This window comes from Periophthalmus magnuspinnatus, chromosome 5, assembly GCF_009829125.3.
Source record: "Periophthalmus magnuspinnatus isolate fPerMag1 chromosome 5, fPerMag1.2.pri, whole genome shotgun sequence".
Classification (NCBI taxonomy): Eukaryota; Metazoa; Chordata; class Actinopteri; order Gobiiformes; family Gobiidae; genus Periophthalmus; species Periophthalmus magnuspinnatus.
The window spans coordinates 30143715-30160951 of record NC_047130.1 but is presented as its reverse complement, the minus strand read 5'-3'; the positions used below and the strand labels follow the sequence as shown (position 1 = coordinate 30160951).

Below are 17237 nucleotides of genomic sequence, written 5' to 3'. Positions count from 1 at the left end.
GCTAAGTACCCTGCTCTGTATGAAGAGTCCATGAACACAGTGCTCATCCAGGAAGTCATTAGGTAAAATATCCTAGTAGGTTTGTTCATTTATTTACATCTCCAAACAAACACAAACACACACGGTACAGAAAAAATAATAAACCCGTCTCAGACATTTTGGTTATATTGGTGGCTTCAAATGTCTCTCGTGTATATCACATCGTCATTAACACCTATGGATTTGTTCTGTCAGATATAACAACCTGCTGGCCGTCATCTCGAGGAGTCTCAGAGACATAGTGAAGGCCCTAAAGGGTTAAGTGGTGATGTCATCAGAACTGGAGCTTATGGCCAACAGCCTCTTCAACAACACAGTGCCTGAAATGTGGAAGGCCAGGGTAGGAGTCATCAAGAAAAGAAAATGTAAAAAATGATAACTCATATACGATCAACAGAAAGCTGGAATTAATAGAATTTCATGTTACGAAACCTAGAGATGAGGTTATTCCCCTTAATAAACAAATGTGAATAACTTTACTGAACAAATGCTGTGGACATTTAGGTTCTGTGCCGTTATGTTGGCATAGCCTACACTGAAGAAAATTCTATATAATTTTCAGTGTGATTGTATGGGTTGCTTTACAGTAATGCATAGCTTTCTCTTTAGGCCTACCCATCTCTAAAACCTCTGGCCTCATGGGTGACAGACCTGCTCCAAAGGACCAGTTTTGTGCAAAGGTGGATCTCCAGAGGCATCCCCCCTGTTTTCTGGATTAGTGGGTTCTTTTTCCCCCAAGCCTTTCTCACTGGAACCCTCCAGAATTACGTCCGATGTTCAAGCACCTCCATTGACACAATCGGATTTGATTTTGAGGTAAAAAACAGATTAATGCAAATAAGCTACGAAAACACACTATACTGACACGCCTTAAAGGCATTGTGTTTTCTGTTGATAAAAGCCTTTGTTCCCTTTTGTAATCCCATAGGTAATACCTAAATCTGTGTCAGAGATAAAGGAGAAACCAGACACAGGCTGCTATATCCACGGACTATTCCTGGAGGGGGCTCGCTGGGATAATAAGGAAGGTCGGCTTGCACAGTCCAGGCCCAAAGAGCTTTACACTGAAATGGCTGACATATGGCTTATTCCAGTGCCTAATCGGAGCCCACCAACATCAGGCGTCTATGTGTGCCCCATCTACAAGACCCTCACACGTACTGGTGTGTACAAACAGATCACAAAAAAAGGGAGTTAAACCTTTAGTTATGCAACAATGAAATGTTAGAAGAAAATTACAAAATGCATAGATTACCTTTATTGTTGTTCAGTGTGTTTAAAGACTGGGTGCTGGCTGTGCTCACGTTATGTGTTTGTCCATATCGTCTTTGGTGGTTTTATAACTCACTCAAAATAGACTTCAGTCAGTGTCCAATTTCACCAAGCTACTCCAAGTGCAGCTATGTATTTTCCACCCTCAACACCCACACCTCATCATTGAAGGTTAAACTGAATCAGAGCAAGGATCAGAACGAAAGTGTGCTAACACATATTAACATTCTTGTTCTTAACTATTCTTCTGTGTTTGCTTTAGGAACTTTGTCCACAACGGGACATTCTACGAACTATGTGATGGTTGTGGAGCTGCCAACTGACCAGACTCAGAGGCACTGGATCAAACAGGGAGTGGCCCTCATCTGTGCTTTAGATTACTGAATATTTTCTCAAACTATTTCATATTAACACATTGTTACCATTGTTTTCTGTATAAATTAATCCATTTAAGTAGAGGTAGCCAAATGGTGGGTATTACTACATTATAGAAACTTGTTTAGTTTATTGTAATCCTTCTACACAAGTCACAAAACAAAAAGTACACGCGTATTTACTTTGACTAAATAAAATAAAAGTATTTCCCAAAATAAAAATCAGTCTATATGATTGAAAATGCCAAAATATCCTGTAATGTTTAAATCTAAATTTTTAAAAGAATTCATATTATTTAGTTCTGGATTACTGGAGTTTTATATTTAACAGAAATGACTCGGCTCCTTTAAGGCGGTCACCTATGTCCAGTTCAGAAGTTTGAGGAGGGAGGCGCTTCAAACACAGACTCAGACTTTGACAAGAGAAACAGAGACCGCTGCGTCAACCAGCGGAACTAACTTAGAAACCCCAGAGTCATTTGGATTTTAAATGGGTTTAAGCGTTTATTTGTGAGGGATGGAGACATTTGTCACTCTGTTATGATTTAAGGAACAGACAAAAACAGGTCATGAAGTCAGCCTAGTGCTTATTTGAACACTGGGTCCTGACCTGCGGGACAGCGCACGGATTCCCGTCAGTGTTTTTGTGCGGACGGACTCATCACTGCGGGTGAATTTTTCCGCACTTTATTCCCACGAGCAGCCCACGGCCGGGTTCATCCAGTGGAAATATGTTGCAGAATGGAAACGAAAAACAGAAGCCTTCACAAGTGGCAAAACCCGAGACTCAAGAAGACAACTCTAAAGAGAAGCCCGCGGCGGACAGAACGGACGCGGCGGACGCAGACGGAGCGCACTGCCCCACAGCGCATCCCAGAGTGGAAATAAAGCGCAACGCCGTCACGGACGATTACACTCTGTCCACTCATGTCCTGGGACTGGGCATCAACGGGAAAGTCCTCGAGTGTTACAACAAGAAAACAGGACAGAAGTGCGCACTCAAAGTAAGGCACTACTCACACCTTTTTACTTTAACAGCTCAAAGACTCGAGGACTCGAGTCCAGTGTGGCACAGGACAGTCCTGTCCCCTTCAGAAGTGGCACAGGACAGTCCTGTGCCCCTCGAGAGTCCAGTGTGTCACAGGACTGTCCTGTCTCTTCAAGAGTCCAAAGTGACAGGACTGTGTCCTGTCGCCTTCAAACTGTTTCTTTTCTTTTGTTATTTTGAGTCATGCAGTGTCTCAGTGAGTCTTGGTCTACAATTTGCAGCCTATGTCATTTCTTTTGTTTTCTTTTGTGAGATTTGCTGAAAAAAAAAAAGATCTTGGCCTTTCTTAGACTTAAACTGACTTTATTGATCCACAAGGAAAATGACTTGTCCAGTAGCTCACAAATTATGCACCATTTTAAGAATAGTTCTTATTTACAATTAACAAATCAACAAAACAAACACAACAACTCAGTCAAACAGCCCTTACAGATATATGTTACATGTCACTGTGTGAATGTTATTTGCTTTTATGCAAATGAAACCTTCTCCAGTTCATATAAACCCCAAATGACATGTGTGTCTAATCCTTGGCCACGGTGTCATTTGGAAACAACACCCTGACACATAGATAGCCTAAATAAAAAGTCCAAGTACCAAGTAAATGCCTTTCATTATCATGTGTGTTAGTGTGATAACTTGCTCATGTCTGCATGAGGCCAGTATGCTGCTGTACACAGATCGCTCACACACCCCTGAGCCCATGTGCTCTACATGTGTTGTACATGAGAGCAGTCAGTATGCTGCTGTAGGTTTTGTACAGACTGCTCACCCCCCCTGAGCCCACGTGCTCTAAATGTGCTGCACATGAGGGCAGGAGCATGGCCCAGGCTTGAATCAGAAGTGTGTCATGATTATTCCATATGCTGTCATTTTCACTGAAGTCCACTGTTAGACTCTGAGGCACTGAGCCTGCACCGGTTTCACCTGACTCCACTGGTCTGCCAGACTTAGACTGAGTGGCTTACAATAATCCATCTGCCAGTGAGGACAGCAGTGCGCTTACAAATGGACCAACTGAACCAGAGATGTAGACTGAAATGGAAGAGAGGCCAGGGCTCTAGGCCTTTAGTCGTTTAGCTGATTAATTGGTCGATGCAGTCTTAGTCAACCAAAATTTGTATCGTTCAACTGATGCATGAACTCTCGTGTGGTTGTAGTGTTGTGAGTGTAGTTTGGGTCAGATACAGAGATATGTGATAGTTTTTGTCAGCCAGTTGGCAGGACATGTTTTTAGTCGACCAAGAATTTATTTAGTAGACTACAGTCCTAAAGGAAACTTTTTATGGTCACAAAAGTTGAAAAATTACTCATGTAACATTATCTCAGCCACTCCTCCCACCTTAAATTTAACCCTGGAAGCAGGAGGTTGGTGAGAAAGCTGAAGTTTCCCTAATGCTACTCATAAAAGGGTTTGATATCTCTTCTTTTTGCATGGATTTCCAGTATAATATTGAACCAACTGTAATATGATATTCTTATCCAGAATTTACAAGTTTGTTAACTGATCTTCAAAGGTGACACAGGTTCTTCTGCACATATGAACCTGGGCAGCTTTACCAAGTACTCGAGATACATTTTATTCTTGGATTTTTGGGTATATCCACAGATAATGGAAGCAGGACTTTGATGTGGGCCAGACGGAGCACAGTGGTCCGACACACGTTCTGTTGAATTAAGTGTTTCTCTAAGCGGCTAATGTAAGCGAGGAGTATGGCTTTAATCCACTTTGCAGAGAAGCTGGAAGGGAGCCATGCTTTAATGTAATTCACTTACTCTCCCAAGGCTTCTTTAACTGGGATTTGTGTTACTCCTGAGAGACGCGCTTCATTCACTCTTTGTATGTTTAAAAACAGTAATAAAACTCAGTGTGATTTAACAGCATTATATTTCAAAACACAATCAGTGTTTAGGAGATGGAAACGTCTTTCTTCTATAGAAAATACATAAATAATTAACCAATAACTAAAGGTGAGGTTCAGATGGGTAGTTCATGACTTAAAAACAGTCACGCAAATGAATAACAGGTGAGCTGGATTTTCCTCTCACAGGAGTAACATGAGTGTAGACCATTTGTGTTTTGTGTTGGAAATATTGATCTACATAAAACATTCATACATTTCTTGTTGTGAGCAGTATTACGGCAGCCAAACAATAATAATAACGCCTTAATTAGCTTCTGAGATCTGATTGGGCATCGACAAACACGCATGGGCATTCACTCACGGCGCCAGTGCGTTACTAAGAATCATCTAAAATAGGAGTTACTAATAGTTCAAAGATAGAAGTACAGTAGCGGCTCTACAGTGTGGTCCATTTGCAGAACATACTGTCTGTTTGTGATCCTATGTAGACTGTATTGAAAAGTGCAGTTTAATTAATTATAGATTTGAATGAACATCACATCTTTATACATTGTGTTTCCCTTTAGAGATGACAGATTACTGAAGCTCCAGTGTCTTAAATGTAATGTACTGTAGAGTTGAGAGCAGCGGTGGACAAAGCAGGGGAATGAGGAGCTTTGTATCTAATGCCCAAGCTTAACACATGAAGGGGTTCTCCAACTACAACAGTGATAATCTTACATGCACAGTCCTACGTGACGTCTATGTGTCTGTGGTCAGCGAACACTCATTTACAGGATAATGTAGATTAGACCTCCTCCAGCCACAGAACAGCCAAGAGAATTCATCAGGTTAACTGGCAGAACAATTGTGTGTGTGTGGCAACAAACCCAAATTATATTGAATTCTTTGGCTCTAACTTGAATGGTTTATAAGGTTAAAGACTGCTGTTTGTGTTGCTCATTAACCTTTACTGCTCATGAGGCTGTACTGTTGTACTGTCTTAGGCCTCGCTTAAAGGTGTAGAACTTAAACTGATCATTGCACTAAATGGTAAAATATAAGGAGAAAACTTCATTTGTGGAATCATTCTGATCCATGTAGTGTATAATATGAGTTTGAGTATATTTTAGTTGTACGAAATGTTAATAAGCTACGAAATTACTTCATTCAGTATCATTGTAAGATTGATTTAATAAAAAAAATACCTGGAGCCTTCAAAATATGCTATTTTTTATTACGTGAGAGGATTTAATGTACTATAAAATATTACTGGACCTATCTAATGGAAACATAATTAAACAAACAAACAGTTATTTTGCTTTAGTAATCCATGAATTATTATCGTAATGAAACCTTTATTACCACTGTACACTATTTTGATAAAGACATGACAGCATACATAATAATAGGCATAAGAACTACGTAGTATTAACATATACAGCTATCACACATCAGTGCAAACAGGGAGTCAGTGAAGTGGTAAAGGTGTGGTCCAAGAAAAGAAATATTTAATTCTCCTAATACACCACAGACACACAGGAGATATACACTGAAAGGCAATATTACTCTTTTGAATCACATTAATTCAAGCACAAATCCTTGCTTACAGTACGAACCAGTTTATTGTTAAGACATGACCTTTTGTGCTTGTGCTTAAATTTAAATTAGACTTGTTTTTATGACCATTAAAGAGACAAAGAGACTTGCTGTTTACATTGTCTCAGTGAGCACTGGTTAATAAAATAATCTGGATATTAAAACGTCACTTGTGAGATAATTCATGTATTCTATGTAATAAACGTTTAGCTTGTTTAATCTAGAGTTTCCATACTTACTTATGTAATACAGATAAACATTTTATTGTAGCTTACACTGTTTGCTTCAATAAGGGTCATAAACCTGTAAAAGTCAAAGATGAACCTGTGCTGCGTTCTCATAACGTTCACAGGAAACTCTCATGATACTGTCTCACGCTCTTAACCAGACAGATTCACAATACTGTAATACTGATCCTATAAAAGGAGAGAAATCTATACCAAAAATAGTTTAATTTCTTTGTGTTGCTGATATTGTTGCTTCCAGTTAGACTCTGTCACAGGCAGTGAGTCAGTCAGGCCTTGAACCACAGCAGATCACTTCATCATAGCCGTCATGTCCCAAAATACAGTGTGACGGATGAGGAGGCCTAAGTCAGGACCTGCCACCTGCTGCGACTCATGTGACCAGCCCTTTCCTAGACGTCTCTGTATAGAGCAAGGCAAAATGCCAAAAAAAAAAAAATCATATTTTTTTTTCCTCATATTGATCCATCCTAATTTTCAATTACATTTTACTTGACTTTTTCAAGAACACAATAATATTGGTATTGATTTCATGAATAGTGTAGACTTTTAACACAAGTAACAGCCAAATGTCTTCATCCAAAAAGCTGAACACAGTTTTATTAACGTACAGTGGGCACGGAAAGTGTTGTTATATTGCAGTCATTTGCTAAAATCATTTAAGTTCACTTTTTTCCTCATTAATGTACACACAGCACCACATATTGACAGAGAAACATGAAATTGCTGACATTTTTGCAGATTCATTAAAAAAGAAAAACTGATATATCACACGTCCATAAGTGTTCAGACCCACTGCTGTGACCCTCATATATTTAACTCGGGTGCTGTCCATTTATTCTGATCATCCTTGAGAAGGTTCTACACCTTCATTGGAGTCCAGCTGTGTTTGATTAAAGTGATTGGACTTGATCAAGAAGGCCACACACCTGTCTATATAAGACCTCACAGCTCACAGTGCAGGTCAGAGCAAATGAGAATCATGAGGTCAAAGGGACTGCCTAAGAGCTCAGAGACAGAACTGTGGCAACGCACAGCTCTGGCCAAGGCTACAAAAAATGTCTGATGCACTTAAGGTTCCTAAGGGCTTCTGTCAGCCACTCTGCCATAAAGCCCCGAGTGATGGTTGACTTTCTAGAACTTTCTCCAATCTCTCGACTGCATCTCTGGAGCTCAGCCACAGTGATCTTTGGGTTCTTCTTTACCTCTCTCACCAAAGCTCTTCTCCCCCTATTGCTGTTTGGCTGGACGGCCGGCTGTAGGAAGAGTTCTGGTCGTCCCAAACGTCTTCCATTTAAGGATTATGGAGGCCACTGTGCCTTTCCTCAGAGCAAGGCACATGAAAGCCTGCATGGAGTTTGCTAAAAAAGCACCTGAAGGACTCCAAGATGGTGAGCAATAAGATTCTCTGGCCTGATGAGACCAAGATAGAACTTTTTAGCCTGAGCGGTATGTGTGGAGTAAACCGGGCACTGCTCATCACCTGCCCAGTACAGTCCCACAGTGAAGCAGGGTGGTGACAGCGTCATGCTGTGAGGGTGTTTTCAGCTGCAGGGACAGGACGACTGGTTGCAATCGAAGGAAAGATGAATGCGGCCAAATACAGGGATATCCTGGGCGAAAACCTTCTCTAGAGTGCTCAGGACCTCAGACTGATCCGAAGGTTCACCTTCCAACAAGACAATGACCCTAAGCACAGCTAAAATAACAAAGGAGTGGCTTCAGAACGACTCTGTGATTGTTCTTGAATGGCCCAGAGCCCTGACTTAAACCCAATTGAACATCTCTGGAGAGACCTGAAAATGTCTGTCCACCAACGTTCACCATCCAACCTGACAGAACTGGAGAGGATCTGCAAGGAGGAACGGCAGAGGATCCCCAAATCCAGGTGTGAAAAACTTGCATCATTCCCAAAAAGACTCATGGCTGTATGAGCTCAAAAAGCAAAAATTTCAACAATTTTGTGTTTCTCTGTCAATATGGGGTGCTGTGTGCACATTAATGAGGAAAAAATGAATTTAAATGATTTTAACAATGGCTGCATATAACAAAGAAAGAGTGAAATATTTCAGGGTGTCTGAATAGGGCTGAATCTTGATTAAAATTAGCATGAACACACACCTTCCTATAGGCTTACAGTTGATGTAAATAAGTTGATTTGTGGCATAAAAATAAATACAAAATCATAATTCAACATTATTGTGATGTAAACAATTATTAACACTTAAAACACAGTGGAATAGATGAGACTCTGTCTTCAGAAAATTACACAACTCCACATCAGCAAAATACACCATGACGACAAAGACATAATACTTCACAATAAATACAATGTTCTGTGCCATGATATTCAGAAACTTTGGGATGAAGAATGAGAAACACCATTATCAGCTGCAAAATATGCAAACAAGTCTTGTTTCCCAGAGAAATAACTTCCCACTTCAGCAGAAGGTCTTAGTATGTGAGAAACAAAGTCACTGCAGTCACTGGAGCTTGTTGGTCAATGCCATATGTGTGAGCAGAGATGTTAAACGTAAATAAATCAGTTTGTATTGGTCTTATAATTCTTCTGGCTGTTTTCCCTGTTTCTCCGCAGATCCTCTATGACAGCCCCAAAGCCCGACGTGAGGTGGAGCTTCACTGCCGGGTGTCAGGAGGCCCGTACATCGTGCGCATCCTGGGCCTGTATGAAAACATGCACCATGGGAAGAAGTGCCTCCTCATCATCATGGAGTGGTAAGCTCAGAGTCAGAGAACCACACCGAACAGTTTAAGACACGAACAATGAAAGGAGTGACCCAAAAATATTTTTAGCAACTTTTAGAACACATTGTAGATGATATTTTGTTGACTTTTATAAATTACATAACATTGCCATTCTTTTCAAACTGAAACAGATGGAGGAGGAACTGAATACTACAGAGAGGAAGCTGTGTTTCTTCTGCTTAATATTTTTACTTTTAGAAAACAAACCCAAAACACACAATAACCGCTTTTACAGATCTACTGTGTATGTCTAACCAGGAAAGGACATTGGCAGCAGTGCAAAGTCATTAATGCACTTCAGGTTTTATTCCTAAATATACCCAAGCAAATACATACAAAAAAAAATTAAAACATCACGCGTAAAGGCTTTTTAAGAAAGTTGATTGACAGTGTGTTACTCCATATTAGTACAAATGAGTGATTTATAACTACCGGTACAAGTTTTCATCGCATCCAGCCTTATATAGTCATTATTTCACCATGAGGACATTATTTTAAACCTTAATGTCACAAATAGTTTATTAATGAGAGTCATTGAGTCATTTTCTAACTATAGCCTAAAAGACATTAACCGTCGGAGAGGATGTTTGAATACGGAGAGGATGTTTGAAAACGGTTGTGAAAGCTGTGAGTGGGAGGCTCTTTGAAAGTGAAACACACTCAGCTGGAAAGTCTGAGTTGAGAAAGTTGCATAAATATAGGTCAAAGGTTTCCAAAACTGATGTACTTGTGCCCGTATTAATAATAATGACAAATGGAAAAAACAAGAGGTGAATTCTGGCTTATTCATACTATTACTGTTAACACCGGCTTATTTATTTAAACTCATAAATGTCGTGTAAATGTGCGTGTTGCAGTATGGAAGGTGGAGAGCTGTTCAGTAGAATCCAGGCCAGAGGAGACCAGGCCTTTACAGAGAAAGGTGAGAATATAAAACACATTAAACACTTCAACTCAACACTAAATGACTCCTGTATTTTGTATTTTCGATTTAAGACAGTGACCGTGTTTATTTGTTTCCCAGAGGCATCTGAGATCATGAGGGACATCGGCACAGCAATCAACTACTTACACAGCATTAACATTGCACATAGAGACATTAAAGTAAGTATGAGATGGAACTGTTTTTATAGTTTGTGGATCAGTCATTATTATTATTATTATTATTATTACATTCTGTTTGTTCTACAGCCAGAAAATCTCTTATACACATGTAAGGAAAAGGACGGCGTTCTAAAACTAACCGACTTTGGGTTTGCAAAAGAAACAACGCTCCACAACCCACTCCAGACGCCCTGTTACACGCCGTACTACGTTGGTAAGTGGGACGGTTAAAGTGCATGTGACAGGTACACCAAATATATTTAGTATTTGGCTAAAAATCCTACTTACTTATTTCTGGAGAGATTTATAATTTAATTTCCTAGTTTCAGCAGATAAAACCTACAGAGCAGCCAGACTGTAAACAAGAATAAACGTCATCTAATTAACAAACAAACATATATTCATCATCTTTAGTTACCGGTAGTTAAGTGATTGTTTAAACTGTTTTATAATTATGTTCCTTGCTTGTAAATTGACCCTGCATTTAGATGAAATGTTGGTCAATACAGCAGCTGGGATTCCTTTAGAATTTTCCCTTTTTTTTTTTTTTTTTTCCTCAAACTGCCTCTTGTCTGGTGTCGTACTATGATAAATATTTACCACGTATAATATCTCTCCAAACAAAGTAATAGAAAAGACATGTCATATGCACTTTTAGTCATTTTTAAGTCAAAGAGGTGCGGCCTTCGCTAATAACTGCCTGTGTTTTTACTGATAAGCTCCAGAGGTTTTAGGTCCAGAGAAGTACGACAAGTCATGTGACATGTGGTCACTGGGGGTCATTATGTACATTCTGTAAGTAAACTCTCTGTGCTGTTGCATTTGTTGTTGTTTGTGTTGTTAATCTTAAATACATTTATTTTCTAGTCTCTGCGGCTTCCCACCATTTTACTCAAACACGGGCCAGGCCATCTCACCGGGCATGAAGAGACGCATCAGGATGGGCCAGTACGAGTTTCCAAACCCAGAGTGGGCCGAGGTGTCACAGGAGGGTGAGAGGACACGTCAGATTAAAACTCACTAACTACAATTAATGCGGTTTGATAATGAGTCTCTAAAGATGTAATAGAATAACAAGGCTACAGCAACATTATATGAACAAGTTTAGTTTGACTGGTAAAAATACAAATATGTAAATACTATAAAGTACACATGCATTAATTAAGTTTATCACTGCCACTTTTATCAACATAAATTGGGTTTTCTATGCAGCAAAAGACTTGATCAACCAACTTCTGAAAACAGACCCCAACGAGAGAATGACCATCACACAGTTTATGAACCATCCTTGGATCAATGTGAGCGCCTCCTCTTTTTCTTCTGCACTTTTCTGTAACAAACTTTTCTTTGTCTAACGTTATGTTTGAATGTTCACGTCCTACACGCAGCAGTCCATGGTGGTCCCGTCCACTCCGCTCCACACCACCAGAGTCCTGACTGAAGACAAGGAGCTGTGGGAAGATGTCAAGGTCAGTGCAGCTCTGACACCTGCTGGGCTCTTGCTGCCACTACAGTTTTTTTCTCTTTTTCTTAGCCTCAGATACATTTACTTTAAACGGTGTATACATGCAAAAATAAATACATAACAAAACAGAACCTCTCAGGTGACCTTGCACTGTGGGTCTCACACTTTTCACAAAAAAGTACCACCTAAAGAAAAGGAAATATTTGGCCCCCAGGTCTAGGTACCACAGTTTGAGAAACACTGACCCAGGACTTTTCACACATCAGCTCATTAAAGGGTCTGGATGTTTATCGAAGCTGCAGCAGGTGAATCATTTCCTTTGAGAATCAACAAAGTATTCTGAGTAAGATTTCAAACCCACTACAGTCTAATCCGCCCATTGTGAGTGGATTTCATATTTTTGAAGCTTCTATCGAAAGGGGAAAACATCCTAGAAGAACTGTTTCACTCTGCCCTTCATTTTATTACACGTGATGGATTTAAACCCATCACTGTTTTCTCTATGAAAAACTGAGTTGTCCATCACTGTTAGAAGAGAACACACTGTATGAAATGTGTTTATGAGGGATGACTTCAAAAATTCCCAGAATGCCTCACCTGTTTGTTAATGATTGATACTGAGACATTTAATCCCAGATCACATGACTGTATGAGGCAAAGGACGAGCTGCACCAAAACTGAGACGGGAAAGAGGCTTTTAGCTGATTTACTTCACAAAAATGGAACTTACTCAGAGGAAAAGCAGAAGTGGAGACTTTGGTGACACAATCAAAATTTAATAATGTGATAACAAACCTTTACACATCTGCTCCCGATTTTAATGTTTTATATGGACTTATATACACACTCCTGCTCCTTTTTATATGGACTTGTTTTGGGTTTTTTTGTTTTTTTAATTGCTTGTATATTGTATTGTATATTAAACAGGGCGCTCATGAAAACAAGAGCCCATGTGCTCTCATTGTTTTCCCCCTGTATAAATAAAGATAAAGAAAGAATAGTTGACTATTTTAATGACCATTTGGCTGGCAAGTTAATGTGTTTTCTTTCCTTTATGCTTGTATGTGCCCAAGACACATTTTGTCTGTGTGGAACAATAAGTATAGCTCTACCTCCCCTTGCACCTCTAAAACTGGACTGTACCATGATGAAGATCAATTTTACCTAATGTAATACTGTTACCAGCCCCCAGGGGGAGCCACGTCCAAAAGCAGGACCCAGACATGAACCCACAGTGTCTGATTCCACCACAGGTTGAGTTTACACAACACTGTAAAGATGGCATCACTGCTGTGTGAATTCCTCAGAGGTTATTAAAAGTCTCCATCAGCAAACAGCTGCTGTATTGACCCGCTGCTGAAAAGGTGAAAGAAAAGGACATTCCTTCACTTGTTGGATTTGATATGATTTCAAGAGGCTCACACAATAGTTTAGGTCACCTTTTTTCCGTTTAGCAATGAAAGGTTGGGAAAGTCGTACATTTCACATCCTGCTTGCAACATTTTGACGTTGTTTGAAATGGGGAAATATACGGTTATTGTACATTACTTTGGTTGCAAATAACTGTTACATAAAAAGCCAGTTGTTCTCTGTTCATGGTTGATTCTAATGAATGACAAATATGACTAATAAGATGATATGCCTGTGCTCTACAGGAGGAAATGACCAGTGCTTTGGCGACTATGCGTGTGGACTATGACCAGGTGAAAATTAAAGATCTGGACACATCCAGCAACCCACTATTAAACAAGCGACGTAAAAAAGCAGCTGCTGGAGGAAAGAGCGGCTCCTCTGTTTGTCAGAGTCAATAGACTCTGCTGCAGAGGAGTCAATGGACATGTGTTAAACATGCATGTTTAAGAAGATGAATCTACATTATTTTTATGTATTTGAATCCGTTGCTGTTTGTACCCTGGGTGCTGTGTGTTGTGACACTGTGTCGTGTACAAATAGCCTGTGTGAAGTTATTTTGTATGAACATACTGTGTAAATTTGACACAGGCAGAAATTTGGACTGTGAAAAACTCTCTGTATTGTCTTAATATTGTCAGCTGTTGATCGCCTTTATCATTAAAGTCCAACTTGTGTCAAGTTAATTTATGTACATCTGTTTCTTGTTACTTCTTTCTGTTTGAGTTTGAAGAGGCAGGTAAAGTGGTTTAACTCTGTGAGGCTGAAGGATACAGCCACGTGAATGTGAATGAAGTAGAGTAACACTTGAACTGTATTTATGTAACGAACCAGTGTGGCACAATTAAACACACTGGTTTTGGTGGCACAGAGTGTATTAAATCAGTAAGTTGTTGGCCGGACAAATGATAATAATATAAACTCATTTAAATTTGGATTTTAATATTTATACAATCATTTCATTGTAGACAGAATAACTCTTTCCAGCTTGCCTGAAAAGTACTGTGCATGTTTAGACATTTCAACACGACTGGAGACGTGACAGCTCCTGTTTGCAGGTTCAACCAAGGAGACAACTTTGGTTTAGTCACACGTGTATTTCAATATTCCATGTGAAGTTTGAAGTTTGTTTGCAGTAGATTGTTCTTTGTTACAGTGTGTGTTGACTGCTCTACAGTGACTTATATCGTATTGTTGCTTGGACTTAAGAGCTGACTATAAATATAGAGTGTGGAGTCATTTTGGGAAGCTGGCATCTGACGCTTAAAAGGTCAACATTATTATGGTTAGATTATAAAGCCAGTACCTTTGGCCTACTTCACATCACATGATCCTCAGAGGTAAGCTGCTGTAGTGGGACAAGAATAAAACGCCCTCAGCTCAACAGAAACAAATGCAGACGATTCATCAAGTCTCTGTGATCATGATCGTGATCGTGACACAGACACTGATCATGTGATTGTGATTAAGGATTCTTCAGAACTTAGTGAGATTAGACAGAATATGTGCATCACTAACACCTGAAACATTAAGGTATTATACAACTGCCTGTGAGTCTGTAGTAAACACTATTGGGTTTGAAACAGACTGAATCTCACTTAAAAGGTTAAAGGTCAAGTGTTGAGGAGGAACACATGCACAAAATCATTAACTGTGGCTCAGAACGTAAACAAAGAATTGAGTTTTCAAGTTTGTTTTTTCTTTGACTTCATTGTTTTCCATCCTGTCACAACCAGCCACAGAGAACAATTCAGTTTGGAAATAAAATCTTAAAATAAATTCAGCTGAGACGAGGAACCAAGACGTATTTATTTATTCATTCATTCATTCATTCATGTATTTATTTATTTATTCATTCATTCATTCATTTATTCTCATACTTAAGAGGAGCCCCTGCAACATGAAAACATGTTTTTCAAGGACAAAAACACAGATAGATCAGATTAGTGTCACAGTTAAATGAGTTTCCTTCAAATCTGCGTTCTTCTCGTTCATTGAGTGTTGGTGTTACATGATTTTACATTTTTCTTTCTTTGTGCTGGACATAAGCACTGTCCTGACTCATGGAATATTATTATTATTCATATTTTTCTCATTTTTCTCAATGTAACAGACCTTCCTGTTAATAATCTGAATAAGGAAATAAGGAATAATAATGAGTTAATAGTGTCCGTTGTGCATATTTGTTAGTAAAAACAAATAAATACAATTAATAAATAGTACATTTAATGGGGAAATGGCTCCTGTGGCCCAGAAATCTTACAAATCACTTAAGAAAATATGGAAGTGTGTGGGTTTTGGGTTGAGGACGTCTTCAAAAATACACGTCAAAGTAACTAATATGTATCTGTATCTGGTTTTGTGCAGGTTTTTGGTCATTTGTATCTAAACGCAGTATTTTCTCACAGCCTGAACATCATCCTCTGTCCCATTGGCTATAAAAAGTTCAGCCCTGATTTACTCTAGATAATGTCTTTATCCTGTTAAGTCCTGGTTTGATTCTGGTTCAGACATGATTCTTATTCCGTTACAGTTTAGTCCTGGTTGATTTTTTATCTGTTCTCTTCATTTATTATGTCCCCCAGTTCCCCAAATCTTTGAAGATAAACTAAAACTGTCCATTTTCAGTCAGGCAACCTCAAAACTACTGTGTTCAACTCTGTGCGTGGGGTGGATTTGCACTTTATCTCAGTATAGTTCATTTATATATTTAATAAACAGTCTACGGTCCCAGGTCGACTGCATGTGAGTGTGTCCAGCCACAAGAGCAGTCTTCTGTGCTGCAACTCTGACTATTGCAAAGCCTCCGTCTGGTAGATAAACAGGAACCATCAGCACATTTACTGCACAACTTGTGGTCATTATTAGTTAAAGGTTTGAGAATATTCACAGTCACTTCTCTCTTTATTTATGATGATGTTGATGTGAGATTTTGGCCGTACAACTCTGTCCTCCATCGCACTTAGTGTAATGGGACTTTACCTGCATGTAACTCCAATAAACATGTACCACAGTGCAGACGTGTTCAGGTCGTATCTAAGTGCATTTTGCTGTTTGGTGGCCTCACTTACAATAACAACAATCTACAATACAAATACAGGCTCCCACTCGCAGGTTTTTCTTCAAACTCAAAACTCAGCGATCACCTCAGCGTTTGGTGGTTTAATTTTCTGCTTGTCATTTTTATCTTTGCCATATTTTAAGCTGGTGATTCAAAAATACAATTAATTACCAAATAAAGACTTATAATTCACTGTAAGAATCTTTCCTAAAATTATAAACAGAAATGTGTAAAAAATATGACAGATTAAGGGCTGGAGCAGAGTGATACTGGTTTGATTATCCAACAGGCTGATTTTCCCTAAAATGCCAGACTAAATCCAAATTTAAAAAGCTGTTTTTGAAGCCTGTAGAAGAAAAATAAAAGGCTGACCTCTTCATTGTCTTTGTCTCTGGAGTCAGATTTACTCTAAATTCAACTGGTAATGAGTTATGAACTGAGGGAAATCAGATTTCAAATCCAGCCTAGATTTTTTGGAGTAAATAAAGGAGAAAAGCTGCTGTTGGTAAATGGACTAAAGACAGTGGGCTATTGTGAATCTAATGTGCCAAGACCTTGACAAGTCATATTTCAAAGTATTTCAAACCTCTAAAAGCTCTGAGAGAATAGATATTGTTATAAAGTAAAAAAAAGTCAAGGTTGAATACATATTAAAGTCCATTTAAGTTAAATAAAATAAATGAATGTGTCGTCCCAAAGTATAGTGCTGTAGACACCAAGAGTCTTTTTTTTTTTTTTTGGAATTCAGGAAAAACCCCACATTTGCCGACTGAAAACTAACGCAGATGTGAGGAAAAACCCAGTCTATTAAACTATTGTTATAACAAATATGCAACAAAAATGACAGTGACCATCCAGAGTGATTCAGGCATCAACAGAAACTGATGATGCAGCAAACTCTGACACAGAGCACACACACACACACAGAGCACACACACACACACACACAGAGCACACATACACCCCCCCCCCCCCCCCCCCCCCCCCCCCCCCCACACACCCCCCACCCA

General features: G+C 39.2%; 1 protein-coding gene across 1 annotated transcript; it reads left to right on the top strand.

The window, feature by feature from the left end:
* Positions 1-652: 652 nt before the first annotated feature.
* mapkapk3 (MAPK activated protein kinase 3) lies at positions 653-13859 on the top strand. Its single transcript, XM_033966743.2, has 12 exons — positions 653-855; positions 968-1202; positions 1574-2689; positions 9018-9157; positions 10045-10109; positions 10212-10291; positions 10379-10505; positions 11011-11086; positions 11159-11283; positions 11504-11589; positions 11680-11760; positions 13412-13859. Exons 3-12 carry the CDS (start codon positions 2417-2419, stop codon positions 13565-13567), a joined length of 1209 nt encoding a protein of 402 aa, XP_033822634.1. The 5' UTR covers positions 653-855; positions 968-1202; positions 1574-2416; the 3' UTR covers positions 13568-13859.
* The last annotated feature ends 3378 nt before the right edge of the window (positions 13860-17237 follow it).

Coding starts and splice junctions, on each gene's coding strand:
- mapkapk3 (XM_033966743.2), top strand. CDS start 2,417: ATGTTGCAGAATGGAAACGAAAAACAGAAGCCTTCACAAGTGGCAAAA. Junction 10,110..10,211: donor CCAGGCCTTTACAGAGAAAG/GTGAGAATATAA, acceptor TTTGTTTCCCAG/AGGCATCTGAGATCATGAGG. Junction 10,292..10,378: donor TTGCACATAGAGACATTAAA/GTAAGTATGAGA, acceptor TTTGTTCTACAG/CCAGAAAATCTCTTATACAC.